Here is a 17,160-nt window from a genome sequence, read left to right as displayed (position 1 = left end):
GGGACTGGGTCTGGTTCCACTTGGTTCCCCAGCGTCAAGCTGATCCCCGGCACAACTCAGCCCTCAGGAAGCGTTTGTTACAGGAGCTGTGCAAAGCCCGTGGGGTTCCTTGCTGTGATCAGGCTGCTGAGAGTGCTGAGGCACACCCTGGGGTGGGAAACCCCCTGGAGGTCTGCCTGATGGCCAGTGGTCACCCCCATGCCCCACCCCTGCTGCACCAGACCTGGACATGCCCTTTTCCCTCCCTCCAGACTTGTAACAGCACTCCGCGGAGACTAATCCAGCTCAAGTGCGTTTACAGGGAAACTGATGTCATAGCATGGAAATTGCACGCAAATCTGAAAGCCTGGGGAGTCGAGAGGAAGCTTGGTGCCTGTGCTTTGTGGCTGACTTCATTCAGCAGCCCTGGCTCAGTCGGCAAGGGTTTGCCTTCCCAGCACCATTTCATATAGAAGAATTTAAGACCTGCAGTGATGGGCTTCCCCGCAAGCTGTGTGTGTGTGTGTGTGTGTGTGTGTGTGTGTGTGAGTGTATCCCCACATGACAGAGGGCACCTTCTCTCACAATCATTCCAGACTGTGCTCAGTCACTAAGTCATGTCCTACTTTGTGACCCCATAAACTATAGCCCGCCAGGCTGCTCTGTCCATGGGATTCTCCAGGCAAGAATACGGCAGTGGTTTGCCATTTCCTCCTCCAGGGGATCTTCCCAACCCGAGGACTGAACCCGTGTCTCCTGGGTATCTTGCCTTGGCTTTACCATGGAGCCATCTGGGAAGCCCCATTCCAGGTTAGGCCCATGTAAGGGATTCCTGCCTGCGGAGCTGACCTTATAGCCTCTTTATACCCATCATTTCTTTCTATAATATGTTGAAATAATGAGCTAATGTCATGGGAAATGGGAATTCTTAAGCCCTTTTTAAGATACCCCTTTCCTTCGGAATCTTGTTGGGTGAAGAGCTTCACAAGATGGTGAGAAGGTGTTTTCAAAAGACTTTCAGAATGGAGAATGCAAGTCAGCCTTCTTCTTGCACTATTTGTGTGTCTGCATCCCTGAGCCAAGCTGAACCACAAAGCCAGTCCCTCATGGGGACCTTGTCTCTCTTACAACACTGTATTTGCTGTAACCAAGTAGTATAATTTATTTTCACCATGGATCTCCACCTTCATCCCCCAGTGGAATATGTTCTTTTCTTAGGCCCTGATGTTAATTTGCATTGTCTTTCAAGTTAACAGAGGAAAACTTGGCTGCAGTTTTTTAGTGCTAGAAGGCCAGCCCAGCAGCTGTTTTATGATGTTTGTCTGACAGATTTTCAGGCTCACAGTCTTTCTCTGAGGTTACGGGCTTTACTGCCTACCTGCCATCTGCCCCCTGACCCCATCAGCTATCCCAGCTGTAAACATGGCTCCGGGGACCTGGTAACAAGCCTCAGAGTGCAGTGTCCTGTCACACATATCAGCAAATGTGGGTTTTGTTTTTGTTTTGTGTGCAGTTTTGTTGTTGTTTTGACTGCAGCTCGTGGCTTACAGGATCTTAGTTCCCCAATCAGGGATCGAACCTGGGCCCCAGCAGTGAAAGCACCACGTCCTAGCCACTGAACCGCCAAGGAATTCCTGCCAATGTTTCATGAGATACATGACACCTAACCCACACTGACAAAGTAATAGTTTCGATGAGAGTTATTTAAAGTCTGCAAGTTCAGGCTGTTGATTTAGGAAAAAAAAAAAAAATTCACACCTGAACATTGAGAGTTGTGTTTTATTTGGTGGGAATTTATAGGACTTTAAGCCTGGCAGAGAGCATCTCAAGGAACCCTGGGGGAGGAGCCAGGTTGTGTAGAAGTTTTGCAACAAAGGACGAAGTCTGAACAGCAAAAGATTATTGTTGATTAAAGAAAACGAGATAACCCGAAGTATGGAATTTAGTGCTTCTCTATGTATGGGAAGATGCAAGTCTGGGCCCCCTGAGATCATTCCTTTGATAGGCACCTCAGCTGTCTGGGGCCAGTGTCCTGAGTTTTCACATTCTGAGTTTCCTCGGGGCTCACCATAGGGAGTGGCTGCAGTCTGATGGCTGCTTGATGGCAGGTATTCTTTCCTGGCTGAGTTCCCCCTGGGTGCACCAACTTGCTCTCCTTGGTGGCTGCAATCACTGGTGACTGTGCCATCCTTGTTTACTGATATGGCAAGAAATATTCCTGTTCTTACGGCAATGTTACTGTAATAGCTGCTGGGCTCCTTTGATGTTGTTTAGTTCACTAGCTCTCCTCCGACTCTTTGTGACCCCACGGACTGTAGCCCACCAGGTTTCTCTGTCCATGGGATTTTTCAGGCAAAAATGCTGGGGTGGGTTGCCGTTTCCTTCTCCAGGGGATCTTTTTGACTCAGGGAGTGAACCTATGTCTCCTGCATTGGCAGGCAGATTCTTTACCACTGGCATTACCACTGGAAGCCCTTACCAACGAATGTGATGGTGAAAGTTCAAATCCATTTGCCGTCTAGAAAGAAACTGTTCACCAAAGTTCTGGTACTACTTCATGTATTCAACAAGGATATATCAGCCTCGCTGTGTTTTTGGGGCCAGGGACCTGGCAGTGACCATCCTGGAATTAACTTTCTTGTCATGGTGCTTAATCATAAATGAGATTATTGAAACAATGCCCAACACATTTTACCTAACAAATTATGCCCACCATAGTGGTCATGTGTGGTTGCCTTTTCGAAATATATCTCAAAGAGCCGACTCACTGGAAAGGACCCTGATGCTGGGAAAGACTGAAGGCAAAAGGAGAAGAGGGTGGCAGAGGAAGACATCTGTTAAATAGCATCACTGACTCAACAGACAAGAATTTCAGCAGACTCTGGAAGATAGTGAAGGACAGGGACGCCTGGTATGCTGCAGTCCACGAGGTCGCAAAGATTCGAACACGACTTAGTGGCTGAACAACGACAAACATCCTTAGAGGACCAGAATTCTGAATTTCTTTCATAAGGTCACATAAACTTTTCCCTGCGCCTATTGATGGTATTATTATGGAGAAAGGACTTTTATAGAAATAAAAAATTTTCGATTAACTGAAGTTTACTGTCTTTCTTCTGACCTTTAAAAAATTGCACTATGAATGGCGAAATGTTTTCTTACGATTGGAAATGAGCAATGTCCCCTTTCTTCTGTATTATCAGGGGAATTACTGCGTTACTGTGCCACATGGCTGTGGGCTTTGCAACTGCCTTTTGGTGCCTCAGTCCCTCCCCTAGCTGTTCGTGAGCTCCCGTTTCTCTTGCCCACTGCCCCCACCCCCCTCTTCACAGATGGTTCTCTCTCTCTCTCTTTTTAGTTGTTTACAGTTGTTGTGATAAAACTGTATTTCCTTATGAGACTTATTAATGTAAATACTGTGCTTGCTTGCTTGTTTTTCATTGTGAATTAAAATCATGTAAGTTCCTCATGAATATGGCTTTGTTTTAGAGGATTCTAATTGTACCAAAGGGTTTCCCTGGTGGTTGAGTGGTAAAGAATCTGCCTGCCAGTGCGGGAGACATGGGTTCAATCTCTGAATCAGGAAGATCCCCTGGAGAAGGAAATGGCAACCTACTCCAGTATTCTTGCCTGGGAGATCTCCATGGACAGAGGAGCCTGGCAAGCATGGCGTCATCCATGGGGTGGCAGAGAGTCCAACTTGACTTAGCAACTGAACAATCAGTGACTAAACAACCGCAACAATTATACTGAAACAGTGAAAAGTGAAATGAGTTCTCTGAAATGTTCCATCTTTACCGACCTTGTATTCATCAGGGGTCTCCAGAGAGCTAGAACCAGAAGAGAGTGTGTGTATCTATGGATATATAGAGATACACATAGTTAGATGCGTGTGTTCAGTCACTCAGTCACGTCTGACTCTTTGTGACCCTATGGACAGACTGTAACCCGCCAGGCTCCTCTGTAGCTATATACACACATGTTGATTTAGAGAGATATAGCCATATAGTTGGTGAGATTTATCCATAGCTGTCCATTTATGTCTATTTCTATATATGAGGGAGGGATAGAAAGATTTATTTCAAGGAATTGGTTCACACAATTATGGAAGTGTGGGTGAGCCAAAATCTGCAGGGTGGAGACCCAGTGGAGAATTGTAGTTTAGGTCCAAAGGCGGTCTGCTAGCAGAATTCCTTCTTGCTTGGAGGAGATCAGTCTTTTTCTATTCAGGCCTTCAGCTGATTGGATGAGGCCCACCCACATCATGAAGGTTCAGTTCAGTTCAGTGGCTCAGTCCTGTCCTACTCTTTGCGACCCTATGGACTGAAGCACGCCAGGCCTCCCTGTCCGTCACCAACTCCTGGAGTTTACCCAGACTCATGTCCATCACGTTGGTGATGCCATCCAACCATCTCATCCTCTGTTGTCCCCTTCTCCTGCCCTCAATCTTTACCAGCATCAAGGTCTTTTCCAAGGAGTCAGTTCTTTGCATCAGGTGGCCAAAGTATTGGAGTTTCAGCTTCAGCATCAGTCCTTCCAATGAATATTCAGGACTGCTTTCCTTTAGGGTGGATTGGTGGATCTCCTTGCTGTCCAAGGGACTCTCAAGTGTCTTCACCATTTAGCATCTACTGATTTAAATGTTAATCTCATCCAAAAAATGCTTTCACAGAAATATTTAAAATAATGTTTGATGAAATATCTGAGTACACATAAAATTAACTCTCTTCCATTCCCATTTTATCTTGGTGTAATCCTTCTAAGTGTTTTGTGTCCATTTTCGTGTGTGTGTGTGTGTGTGTGTGTGTGTGGAGAGGTTTAACACATTTAGAGGATGATCTTTTTTCTCTCCCTCCCTCTTAGTCTGTTAATATAATAAATGATGTCGTTAGAAAATGTTAGACACTCAGTCGTGTCAAATTTGCAACACCATGGACTGCAGCCCCCCAAGCTCCTCTGTCCATGAGACTCTCCAGGCCAGCATACTGGAGTGAGTTGCTATGCCCTCCTCCAGGGGATCTTCCCAACACAGGGATTGAACCCAGGTCTCCTGCATTGCAGATGGGTTCTTTATCATCTGAGCCACCCAAGGAAGCTAGTGTTATACATCCTTTTTTTTTTTTTTCTTTTAAAGTTTATTTTGATGTGGACCATTAAAAAAAAAATCTTTATTGAATTTGTTAAAATTTTGCTTCTGTTTTATGTTTTTATTTTTGCCTGTGAGGCATGAGGGATCTTAGCTCTCTGACGAGGGACTGAACCTGCAGTCTGTCCACTGGAAGGTGAAGTCTTAATAGACTGCCAGGGAAGTACCTTGGAGAAGGCAATGGCACCCCACTCCAGTACTCTTGCCTGGAAAATCCCATGGACGGAGGAACCTGGTGGGCTGCAGTCAATGGGGTCGATAAGGGTCGGACACGACTGAGTGACTTCACTTTCACTTTTCACTTTCATACATTGGAGAAGGAAATGGCAACCCACTCCAGTGTTCTTGCCTGGAGAATCCCAGGGACGAGGGAGCCTGGTGGGCTGCCGTCTATGGGGTCACATAGAGTCGGACACGACTGAAGTGACTTAGCATCAGCAGCAGCAGGGAAGTACCTGTATCATCCCTTCTTCCTGCAAGGAATGGGGTTTTGGTTTGTTTATCTCTGTTTTTTGATGTACAAATGCTTACAGTTTTTAAGCAAAAACAGTTTGACATTTTGGTTGTTGTTGCTCAGTCTTTCTCACTGTATGTAGGCTTTGAAAATTACTTTGAGGACCTAGAGTTTCTAGCTGATCTCCATATGGGGGCTTCCACTTGTAGGTAGCTTACTTTATTTTACTCTAATAACAATATTTTATTCTCATAAATGCTTTGCTTGTAATTAAAAAAATAAACTGTCTGTGGCTTCAGAGAACCATGTGCCAAGTGGGCTTCTGTGGATTCAGCAGGGGAACAGTACTTCCCTTTGCAACAAGTCTTTTTCTGAATGGTCTTGGGAGGCCATGGTCTGGGGTCGCCACTGTACCTTTCCTTCCAGCTTCCTGTAAGGGGTACCAAGATGCTCCAGATGAAACAGAGTTTGTGTGTGTGTGTTAGTTGCTTAGTTGTGTCCGACTGTTTGGGACCCCATGGACTGTAGCTCACCAGGCTCCTCTGTCCATGGAATTCTCCAGGCAAGAATGTTGGAGTAGGTAGCGATTCCCTTCTCCAGGGGATCTTCCCAACACAGGGATTGAACCTGGGTCTCCTGCATTGCAGGCAGATTCTTTACCATCTGAGCCACCAGGGAAGCCCCCTAAAGAGCTGAAGTTATAGCTAAACGCTAGTTTTAAAAATGCAAATGTCAGATATTTGGGACAGATTCCCAGAAAATAGGAGAAAAAGGTAATGATTTTTTCTTGTTGTTGCTGTGGGTTTATTTTAAAATAATTTTATTTAGTTTTGACTGTGTGGAGTCTTCCTTGCTGTGCAGGCTTTTTCCTAGTTGTGGTGAGCGGGGGCTTCTCTCCTGTTGTGGTCCGCAGCCTTCTCACTGCAGTGACTTCTCTTGTTGTGAAGCACGGCTCTAGTGTCCACAGGCTTCAGCAGTTGCCCACCTGGGCTCTGGAGCACGGGCATGATAGTTGCTCCTCGGTGAGTGGGATCTTCCCGGACCAGGGATCGAATCCGTGTCTCCTGCATTGGCAGGCAGATTCTTTACTTCTGAGCCACCAGGGAAGCCCCAGCTAATGATTTTTAATAGTTGTGGAAGTTTCTGTCGAGACTAGAGCTACTACTTCTGTGTTCAGCACCATTTTATCCTGAGCCCTTATATTTCGTTATCTGTGTTTTTTTCTGATAATCTTCACTTCTGACCTAAGGTTATGCTAAGAGTTCCAAGGCCATTCTCAGGAGGGGCCTATGTACTTTTGGGGAAGGCTTACCTTAGGGGCTGGAAGTGTTGTGATTCTAGAAAAGACCCTTCTTGTTGGGGTAGAGGAGTGGAGGTGATGATTTGAAAGAATCGAGAACTTCAGGAACCCTGGGGAGCATTTCTCTATTCATTACTTGCCAAAGGGAATTCTTCCTTTTAATCTGGAATTCTTTTTTTTTTTTTTTTTTCTTTTGGCCACACCACCACATGGCTTCCGGGTTCTTAGTTCCCAGACTAGGGATTGAACCTGAGCCCTCTGCAGTGAAAGTGTGGCTTCTTAACCACTGGACCGCCAGAGAACTCCCCGAATCTTACCTAAGCGTTGGATGGCAGGATTAGCAAAGGCAGATGTCCTTTAAGATGTTTCTGTAGGACAGGTTTGCAATATATATATATTAAAAAAAAACTTTCAAAATAACTCTTTCCTTTAATCCAGAAATACTACTTCTAAGAATGTCTCTTGAGGAAAATAAGAAATGATACTCACACAGCCTCAACTCTAGGAATTTTCATGGCAGGTTTGACTCATAATGGAGAAAAATGGAAAACAATCTCGAGTCCAAGAGTAGAAATCCATTAAATTACTAAGATTATGCCATATGTATAATGCCCCACGGCCGCTGGAAACGTTGACACACAAGTACTTTTGTCACCATGTATTTCTGACAAACATACAGCAAATAGTCTTGTGTTTTGGTTTACATTTTTTTTTTTAAAGTATGTGTGTGATTGTGTGTCTGGACTGAAAACTTTTTTTCTAATCTATATTTTTGGATTCTTTTTCCTGTGGTAAATCTGAACTTCTTATGGAATTATATAAAAAGGAAGTGGCTATATTTTGTACAACATGCCTCATTTGTAAGTCAGGAGGAAATTGTAGAATATTTGAGAAATACTATCATTCAAAGAAGTTCAAGGGGAATCTCACGTCTTCTGGGCCATTGCAGTGAGTCGACAGGTTAGCTGGTGGGACAGAGGTGTTGGTAGCAGTGAACTCTGGTTATCAGAGACACAGAAAGCTTGTAAGTTAGAGCCTGGCTCGGCTGACTCCATGCTCTTTTCTCCTTTAAATTAAATTATTGTGAAACATTTCATCCTATAGATAGAATGACCTGTTTCAAAGAATGCATAAGCAAGAAGAAATGAAATAGCCTTTACTGTAGTCACAGAATTATACAGCTCATTTGGCTGCAGTATGAATGTCAGCATTAAAGAATCAATAGTATTCTTTAAAACTTCAAAAATTGTAATGCTTGACATTTAGTATAGTATATTGGGAGAGCAACTTGGAGCCTTATTGAAATAAGCAGGGGTGTTGCTCACGTCCTCTCCCCATTCCATGAAAAATTACATTCTTATTAAAAATCTGGTACAAATAGCAATTACTGAAGCCCGAGGGCCCTAGAGCCCATGCTCCACAACAAGGGAAGCCACTGCAGTGAACAGCCTACGCACTGCCAATGGAGCGGAGTCTCCGCCCACCGCCATTAGAGAGGAGTCCCCGCCCACCGCCATTAGAGAGGAGTCCCCGCCCATCGTCACTGGAGAGGAGTCCCTCCCACGTCCATTAGAGAGGAGTCCCCGCCCATCTCCACTGGAGAGGAGTCCCCGCCCACCGCCACTAGAGAGGAGTCCCCGCCCATCGCCACTGGAGAGGAGTTTCCGCCCACCGCCATTAGAGAGGAGTCCCTGCCCACTGCCACTAGAGAGGAGTCCCCGCCCACTGCCACTAGAGAGGAGTCCCCGCCCATCACCACTGGAGAGGAGTCCCCGCCCACCACTATTAGAGAGGAGTCCCCGCCCACCGCCAAGAGAGGAGTCCCCGCCCACCGCCATTAGAGAGGAGTCCCCGCCCACCGCCACTAGAGAGGAGTCCCCGCCCACCACTGCTAGAGAAAGCCTGTGTGCATCAGCAAAGACCCAGTGTAGCAAAAAAAAAAATAATAATAATAATCTGGTAAAAAGAGCTGAGCCACCGTGGGGTTGCCCTACACTTCAGCTTTGCATCCCCAAGCGCTGGTGGGGACAACTGGTAAGGCTCAGTTACCTGCTCATTCACTCCTGATTTCTAACTCTGGGATTTAGTTGTCACTGAATCCATTGTTGCAAAGTGTCTTGATCACCTTTGGCCGCTGTAAGGAAACATCATAAAATAGGTCTCTGTGACCCCATGGACCATACCATCCGTGAAATTCTCCAGGCCAGAATATTGGAATGAGTAGCCTTTCCCTTCTCCAGGGGATCTTCTCAACCCAGGGATCGAACCCAGGTCTCCTGCATTTCAGGCGGATTGCTTACCAGCTGAGCCACAAGGGAAGCCCAACAACAGGAAGCTTCACAACAGGAATTTATTCCTCAGGGTTCTGGAGGCTAGAAATCTGTGGTCAGGGGGCCGGCACGTGGGCCTTTTGTCCTGATCCCGGTGCACAGTGACCACCTGCATCTTCATCTGTCCAGCATCTGCAGGAGTCCCTGTGGGGTTGTTTCTTCTCATGCCAAGCATGTGGGTTTTCTCTGACACCAAATCCAGGTTGTTTTTCTACACTTAATTCTCCAGTTCTCCAACCCCAGCAGGGTGTCCAACAGTTCAATTCTGACATTATCTGGAGTCAGTGGGGACCCCGTGGGTTCAGGGCTCAGTCCCACAAGGCCGCCCCCACCTCCGATGCGAGTCGCCGGAATCAGGGGCCTCCTCCTGACTGACTGGCTATAAATTTAGGGGTTCCCACAGCCTTTCCTTGGGTTCAGTAATTTGTGAGAACGACTCACAGAACTTGAGAAAGTGCGTTAAGTCCCACTGCGTGTGTGCTCAGTTGCTCAGTTGTGTCTGACTCTGTGCGACCCCATGGGCTGCAGCCCACCAGGCTCTTCTGTCCATGGGATTTCCCAGGCAAGAATACTGGAGTGGGTTGCCATGTCCTCCTCCAGGGGATCTTCCTGACCCAGGGATCAAATATGATTCTCTTGCATCGGCAAGTGGATTCGTTACCACTGAGCCACCAGGGAAGCCCCTTAAGTCCTGTTACTGCTTTATTATAAAGGCTGCAACTCAGGAACAGAAGCACAGATGGAAGAAAAGCGCCAGGTGTGGGCGGAGGGCTGTGGGACTTCCCTACCCTCTCCAGGAGCTCCACCTCCCAGCACCACGGTGTGTTCACCAATGCAGAAGCTCTCTGCACTCTGTTGTTTCAAATGTTATGGGGGGTTCATTAACTGGCATGGTCTGTACAGCTGTTGAATCATTGGTGATTGGTCTCAGTTTTCAATCCTTCTCTACTCCACCCCAGAGAGAGGAGTGGGTGTGTGAGGGGGGAGCAGTGGAACTAACAGATCAACCCTTCTAAGCTTTCTAGAAACCAGCTCCAACCTGAAGCCACCTGGCACCCGCCCCCACTGTGAGTCATCTCATCAGCACACAAAAACTGCATTCCAAGGGCCTTAGGAGCTGTGTGTGTGGCTGAGGGGAATGAGAACGCCACACCCCTGACCCTCCACTCCAGTCAGTCAGTTCAGTCCCTCAGTCGTGTCTGACTCTTCATGACCCCATGGACTGCAGCATGCCAGGCCTCCCTGTCCATCACCAACTCCTGGAGCTTGCTCAAACTCATGTCCATTGAATCGGTGAGGCCATCCAACCATCTCATCCTCTGTCGTCCCCTTCTCCTGCTGCCTTGAATCTTTCCCAGCATCGGGGTCTTTTCCGATGAGTCAGTTCTTTGCATCCGGCGACCAAAGTATTGGAGCTTCAGCTTCAGCATCAGTCCTTCCAACGAATATTCAGGACTGATTTCCTTTAGGATGGACTGGTTGGATCTCCTTGCAGGCCAAGGGATTCTTGAGAGTCTTCTCAAACACCACAGTTCAAAAGCATCAATTCTTTGGCGTTCAGCTTTCTTTACAGTCCAACTCTCACATCTATACATGGCTACTGGAAAAACCATAGCTTTGACTCAACGGACCTTTGTTGGCAAAGAAATGTCTCTGCTTTTTAACATACTGTCTAGGTTGGTCAAAGCTTTTCTTCCAAGGAGCAAACGTCTTTTAATTTCATGGCTGTAGTCACCATCTGCAGTGATTTTGGAGCCCAGAAAAATAGTCTCTCACTGTTTGCATTGTTTCCCCATCTATTTGCCATTAATTGATGGGACTGGACGCCATGATCTTAGTTTTCTGAGTATTGAGTTTTAAGCCAACTTTTTCACTCTCCTCTTTCACTTTTATCAAGAAGCTCTTTAGTTCTTCATTTTCTGTAATAAAGGTTGGTGTCATCATACCTCAACCATCATATCTGAGGTTATTGATATTTCTCCCGGCAATCTTGATTCCAGCTTGTGCTTCATCCAGCCTGGCATTTCGCATGATATACTCTGCATATAAGTTAAATAAGCAGGGTGACCATATACAGGCTTGATGTATTCCTTTCCTGACTGGGAACCAGTCTGTTGTTCTATGTCCAGTTCTCACTGTTGCTTCTTGACCTGCATACAGGTTTCTCAGGAGGCAGGTCAGGGGGTTGGTACTCCCATCTCTTTAAGAATGTTTCACAGTTTGTTGTGATCCACACAGTCAAAGGCTTTGGCATAGTCAATAAAACAGAAAACTGTTACTACTTGGATAGAAAACTCTGTTGATTTCTACCCAACAGCCAGAATTTAATGCAGGTAATTGACAGTGGCTTCCCTGGTGGCTCAGAGGTTAAAGCGTCTGCCTGGAATGCGGGAGACCTGGGTTTGATCTCTGGGTTGGGAAGATCCTCTGGAGAAGGAAATGGCAACCCACTCCAGTACTCTTGCCTGGAGAATCCCATGGAGGGGGGAGCCTGGTGGGCTACAGTCCATGGGGTCGCAAAGAGCGACACTACTGAGCGACTTCACTTTCACTTTCAATTGACAGTAGACTGCCCCAATCACTCCCCATCTCACTCAGAGCAAACTCTAGTTTTGCCCTGGCCACTGAGACCACCTGTGGTCAGCAACCTGCAGGCTGGTCCCTGGGTGGCCAGACTTGGCCCTCTGTCTGCACCTTCCCCCTCCATGTCCCCTTGGCATCTTCTTCCACCTCCTCTGTCCATATCCATTGTCCCGTCTCAGTGAACCCTCCCCTGCTCCGGGTGCTGAGCCACGTGGACCCTGGCCTCACAACCTCCCTGACCCGAGGAGTCTACTTTATAACACATTCAGGTCTCAGGTCTGTAGCGGATGCCTTTTCCTCCGGTTAGAAGGGAATGCAAATTATCGATACCTGGCAACTCTGCAAGGAAGTAAGAGACTTCCGTTTGGCAGGCTGCCCCGGCTTCTGGAGCTGGATGAGAAATAAATCTGTGTCGAGGTGGGATCATGGTAAAGGCAGGAAATAGTTAAATGCAAGACACTTTATAAATAAATAAATATGTAAGCATAATGAGAGCCAGTGTTCTCATTGTTGACAAAAGGGAATTGCATTCACGGCAAGGAAGAAAAACTAGAAAGAACCTAGTGAGGTTGGATTAAAGTTAGTTGTTGATATGAATTCGTAGTTTTCAAGATGTATAACTGAAGATGGACATAAATGTAGATGTAAAAACAAACAACAACAAAGAATGGGATGCAAGTGCCCTGAGGGCAGGGCGTACCCAAAAGTGTCTGGGCACGGCACTCCGCACACTCATGAGAACGGACCATGGCCGGCTGCTCCAGCTGGATGCTGAGAACTGGAACTGGGTCCTTGACCTCTCACCCCTGCTCGTCCCGCCCACCGGAATGCTGGCAGGGTCTGTGGCGATGGTGCTCACTCTGCCCTTCTGACCCACTTCCCTCTTCATTTCTAGACCGGCCTTATTGTCGCCTGCTACCATGGCTTTGTGGATACTGTGGTGGTCTTAGCAGAGTGCCCCCATGTTGATGTCAACTGGCAGGACAGCGAGGGGAACACGGCCCTCATCACGGCTGCCCAGGCAGGTAAGACCCAGCTTCCCTTTCCCTCCCGAGCCCACGAGGTTGGACCAAGGGCCCCAGGTCGTGAGGGCCTGCACTTGACCTCGGCTCCTGAGATTGGTGTCACAAGTGTGCCACTGATCAGAGGTCATGCTTTACTGCTGAGAAGGACAGGAAAGGGTTGAGGGTGGGTGCATTCTGTTTGTGCATTTGGGACAGTGTGTTGCTGAGTCCACGCCCGTACTGCTGTCTGCAGGACAGGACAGTCAGTCCAGAGACAAGGAGTTGGGGCAAGGAATAGTGACTTTATTCAAAAAGCCAGAGGACCGAGGAGATGGTGTACTAGGGCCCCTAAAGAACCATCTTACCCGAGTTAGAATTCAGGCTTCATTTTTACTAAAAGGGAGGAGGGGGTGTGTGGCTGGTCGCTGACCAACTTCTCGGTGCTAGAATCCTTTGTTCTTGCGGCTCTCTGGGCAGGTCTGGTCACAAGGTTCCTGTAAATCTCCACCAGGACAATTGTTATTTTCTGCTCTGCCACCCTTAATCTCTATATGAACGGAAATGTGTTATACTCTTAAAGGTCAGAGCCTTGAGAATGGGCTGTCCTGTACAGTTCAGGCTCGAGGCGGCATTGTCTTACAGGAGGTGGAGATCCTGCATGACTAAGCACAGGCCTTGGGGCACAAGGGCCACGGGGAAAGGAACAGATCCAGTATGGAGTCAGGTCTGTTCTCAGTTACAAGCGCAGTTCACCCGCTGGTGCGGGACTCAGTGTGGGGCGGGATTAGCTCTGCAGCTGCCGGAAGCCTTTAACTGTGAAACCGTACTGGACGCCCAGCTTGCACATCAGCTCTCCTAGAGCCTAACACCCTGCCAGTGCTCGGAGACCCAGGGTCCGAAAGATGCTGGTGAACTCATGAGTGGGAGAGACCCTAGTGACAGTTACTGTATAAAATATGGACACATTTAGGAGGTAACTTTGCACTTTGCCCGGAGATGTAGAGAAAAACCAGGGGCTTCTTGCTGAGAGGGTGTCAGTGTGACAAGGCGGGGCTGTTGGTGAGAGCACCTTGTAAAGGGTAAGCATCCTTCCTGCCCAGGATTTTCGTCTCCAGAGGTGATCCTTACACCAGTATTGCCAAGCGCACCGTGCACAACTCTCCGATTTTGGAATTGGACTCGGATATGCCTGGTGGCTCAGATGGTAAAGAATCTGGCTGCATTGCAGGAGATCTGGGTTCGATCCCTGGGTGGGGAAGATCCCCTGGAGGAGGGCATGGCAACCCACTCCAGCGTTCTTGCCTGGAGAAATCCCCATCGACAGAGGAGCCTGGTAGGCTACAATCCATGGGAGTCACAAAGTGTCTGACAGGACTGAGCAACTTAACTCTAACTTTGTGACACGAACACGAAACTATGCTTGTTCCTTCAGATACGCTTTATTTGTAACTATAGCATTAACTGGGTTTGTAATTGACCGCTTTCAAAATTCTCGGCTTTCAAAATTCTATCTATTGCATCACTTGGGTTCTCAGCTTCCAGCAGAGAAATTGCTTCAGGCTGAGTTAAGAAGAAAGGGACTTTGTCTATGAAAGGAATGTGGGCCACGATTTAGTGTTGCTGAGAGCTGCTGAGAACTGGAGTCAGGGCCAGGAAGCTGTAGAAAATGCCTGGGCCAGACTGCATGTTGATTCTGGAAAGGGAACTTCTGTGGGGGCCACCCGAGGGGGACCTCGCTATCCTACCCTGCATCACCGACTCCCATGTCTAAGCCTGCCTAAGTGGCTGACCTTGGAGCTTGGGGGAAGCAGAGACTCAGCGTCCTGCCGTTTCATCCTTTTAATGGGAAGTCGTCTGTGCACACCTGCTTTTCAATCAAGACGCCTAAGGTGGAAAACCCCCAGAATCAGCCAGGTGTTTCGACTGTGCTCACTCACACCTGTCCGCCTTGTTGCAAGACAGGGCGTGAAGCCTTCCCTCATAAGGAGGCACTCCAGACTCTGAAAGCCCAGGTGCCAAAGAGTAAAAGGATTTTGTGAGAAGCGTTCAGTGACCGAGGCCTTATCACTCATTAACCTCCCATTGACCAAGGACCAAGGCAGGGACCAGGGGTAGTGAAGTGAAGGGCGTTTCTGCCCTTGAGTAATTGTCCCGCTAAATAGCCATCTGATGGGGCTCTGATGGAAGGTGTGTCTGGAGATTTGGGGTGAGAACACCCCGTCTAGCCTGGTGCTTTGGGACTGGAGTCATGGAGGAGGGGGCCTGTGCTGGGCATTGCAGAGATCAGAGGCAGGCAGTGCCTGTTCAGACACCATGAAGCCCGGGGACGCAGAGGGAGCTGGCTCATCTTAGGAAGGGCCCAGGACTGCACGCCTCTAGGATGGGGAAGAAGTGGTCCCACGAGGAAGCAGGACCAGGTGATCAAGGGTCTAGATCCAAGGTGAGGCAATGCTCTTGAGTGGCATGAGGCTGGGTGGGTGGTGACAGGGGCGAGATGACCCTGGTGGACACGGAGTCCTTGTCACAGAGCAGAGAAGAAACACAGTCTGTGTGGCAGAAAGCTCAGGTCCCAGTGGTTGAGATGGTGGGCTACGGGGGGAGAGGTGGGTCTGGGCTGGCTTTCAGCCCTTCTGGATGGGGGGTGATGCCAACTCAAAGAGGTGTGCATGAAAGGGTAGGTCATGAGGGGACATACGAAAGGAGAAACATCATCTCCACTTGGGTCCCAGGCCTTTGAAATGCTGAGCCATCTAGGTAAGTGGTCTCTGCAGCTGGTGGAGAGTGTGGAGTGCCAGACTCCAGTTCCCACTGGGATTGCCACAGGTTGTCAGGCGTCTCTGGGCAGCGGGGCCATGGCATGGACTGGAGCCCGAGTTTCATCCTAGAGTATGAGAAGCAACAGGAAGAAGAGCTTCCTTCTTTGCAAGAGCTCTTTGTGTGTGTAGGGGTATTAGTGGTGCCTATGCTATCAATACCCATGAGGCACTTTCTGAATTCTTGCCTATTTGAAAATATTTTTATTTTGTAGTCACATAGAAAATAACAACTTATCGTTTTCCTGTTAAAAATAAAAAAGAACCGTGTTGCAGAGGAGCAATCTGAGTCCAGCCTGATTTTTGTCTTTGTGACACCCTGATGTGTCTTAGACTGTGATGATGCCTGCCCCCAATCCTTGACAAGGCACAGAACCCAACCAACCACCGCCAACAAAAAAACCCCAAAACGGTCATACTGTGTATTTCCATTCCTTCTCTCTTTGTTTGACTCATGTAAGGCATATTTTTATTTTCGGAAACACTTCCCTGTTACTTCTTTGAACATTGCATCAGCCTTGTTTTGTTTTTTCTTCCCAGGATTCCCTCTTAGGTGTAACTTAGATCCTCCTCTCAAAACTCTCTGTCATTGTTTTTTCTTTTCTCTTCTTTACTCTTAAGATCTTTGGAAATGCTTCACATGACTTCATTAGTTTGTTTTAACACTATTCACTGGGTGGTTGTTGTTCAGTTGCTCAGCTGTGTCCAGGTTCTTTGCAATCCCATGGACTGCAGCACACCAGGCTTCCCTGCCCTTCACTATCTCCCAGAGTTTGCTCAAACTCATGTAGGTTTTTCTTCATGAGCATACTAATGTCTTAGTCCATTTGGGCTGCTATTAACAAAAATACCACACATTAGGGACTTAAACAGGAGAAATTTAATTCTCACAGTTTTGGAGGCTGGAAGTCCAGGGTCAAGGTGCTGGGTCACTTGGTTCCTGGGGAGGCCTCTCCTCCTGGCTTGCACGTGGCATCTTCCTGCTGTGTCCTCGCACGGCAGAGAGAGGAGATCCAGGGGTCTGGTGTCTCCTCGTGTAAGGACCCCAGTCCCGTTGGATCAGGGCCCCACCCACATGACCTCATTTAACCTTAAGTTACCTGCACAAAACCTCCGTCTCCAAGTGCAGACACAGTGGGGACTGGGGTTTCAACATAGGAATTTGGAGGAATATGATGTTTGATTACGCAGGGCTTGTGCTTCTCTGACTGGTTTAAGTCAAAGATGACGTGGCTAGTGGGAAGCTGCTGTACAGCACAGAGAGCTCAGCTCGGTGCTCTGTGATGACCTAGAGGGGTGGCATGGGGCCTTGTGAGAAGGAGGCTTAAGAGGGAGGGGATATATGTATACATAGAGTTGATTCAGTTTGTTGTACAGCAGAAACTAACACTACATTGTAAAGCCATTATCCTCCAATAAAAAAACAATAAATTAAACTGATGATGGTGTAGGTCCTTTCAAGGTTAGAGAGAGGCCCAGCAAAAAGAGAAAAAAAGGGCTCCGTGTGTTTTCCAGGCTCTGCGTCTGAGCCTGGGGTCCAGAGAGAGAAAC

General features: G+C 47.7%; 1 protein-coding gene across 1 annotated transcript in view; it reads left to right on the top strand.

The window, feature by feature from the left end:
* ANKRD33B (ankyrin repeat domain 33B) overlaps positions 1–17,160 on the top strand; it is a 94,743-nt gene that overhangs the window by 46,477 nt on the left and 31,106 nt on the right. The window contains exon 2 of the mRNA XM_068990778.1: positions 12,688–12,817. Coding sequence (XP_068846879.1) covers positions 12,688–12,817 — 130 coding nt within the window. The remainder of the gene's footprint in view (positions 1–12,687; positions 12,818–17,160) is intronic.

Source organism: Capricornis sumatraensis, chromosome 18 (assembly GCF_032405125.1).
Source record: "Capricornis sumatraensis isolate serow.1 chromosome 18, serow.2, whole genome shotgun sequence".
NCBI lineage: Eukaryota > Metazoa > Chordata > Mammalia > Artiodactyla > Bovidae > Capricornis > Capricornis sumatraensis.
The sequence above is the reverse complement of the archived record's forward strand: the minus strand, read 5'-3'. Positions and strand labels throughout refer to the sequence as shown.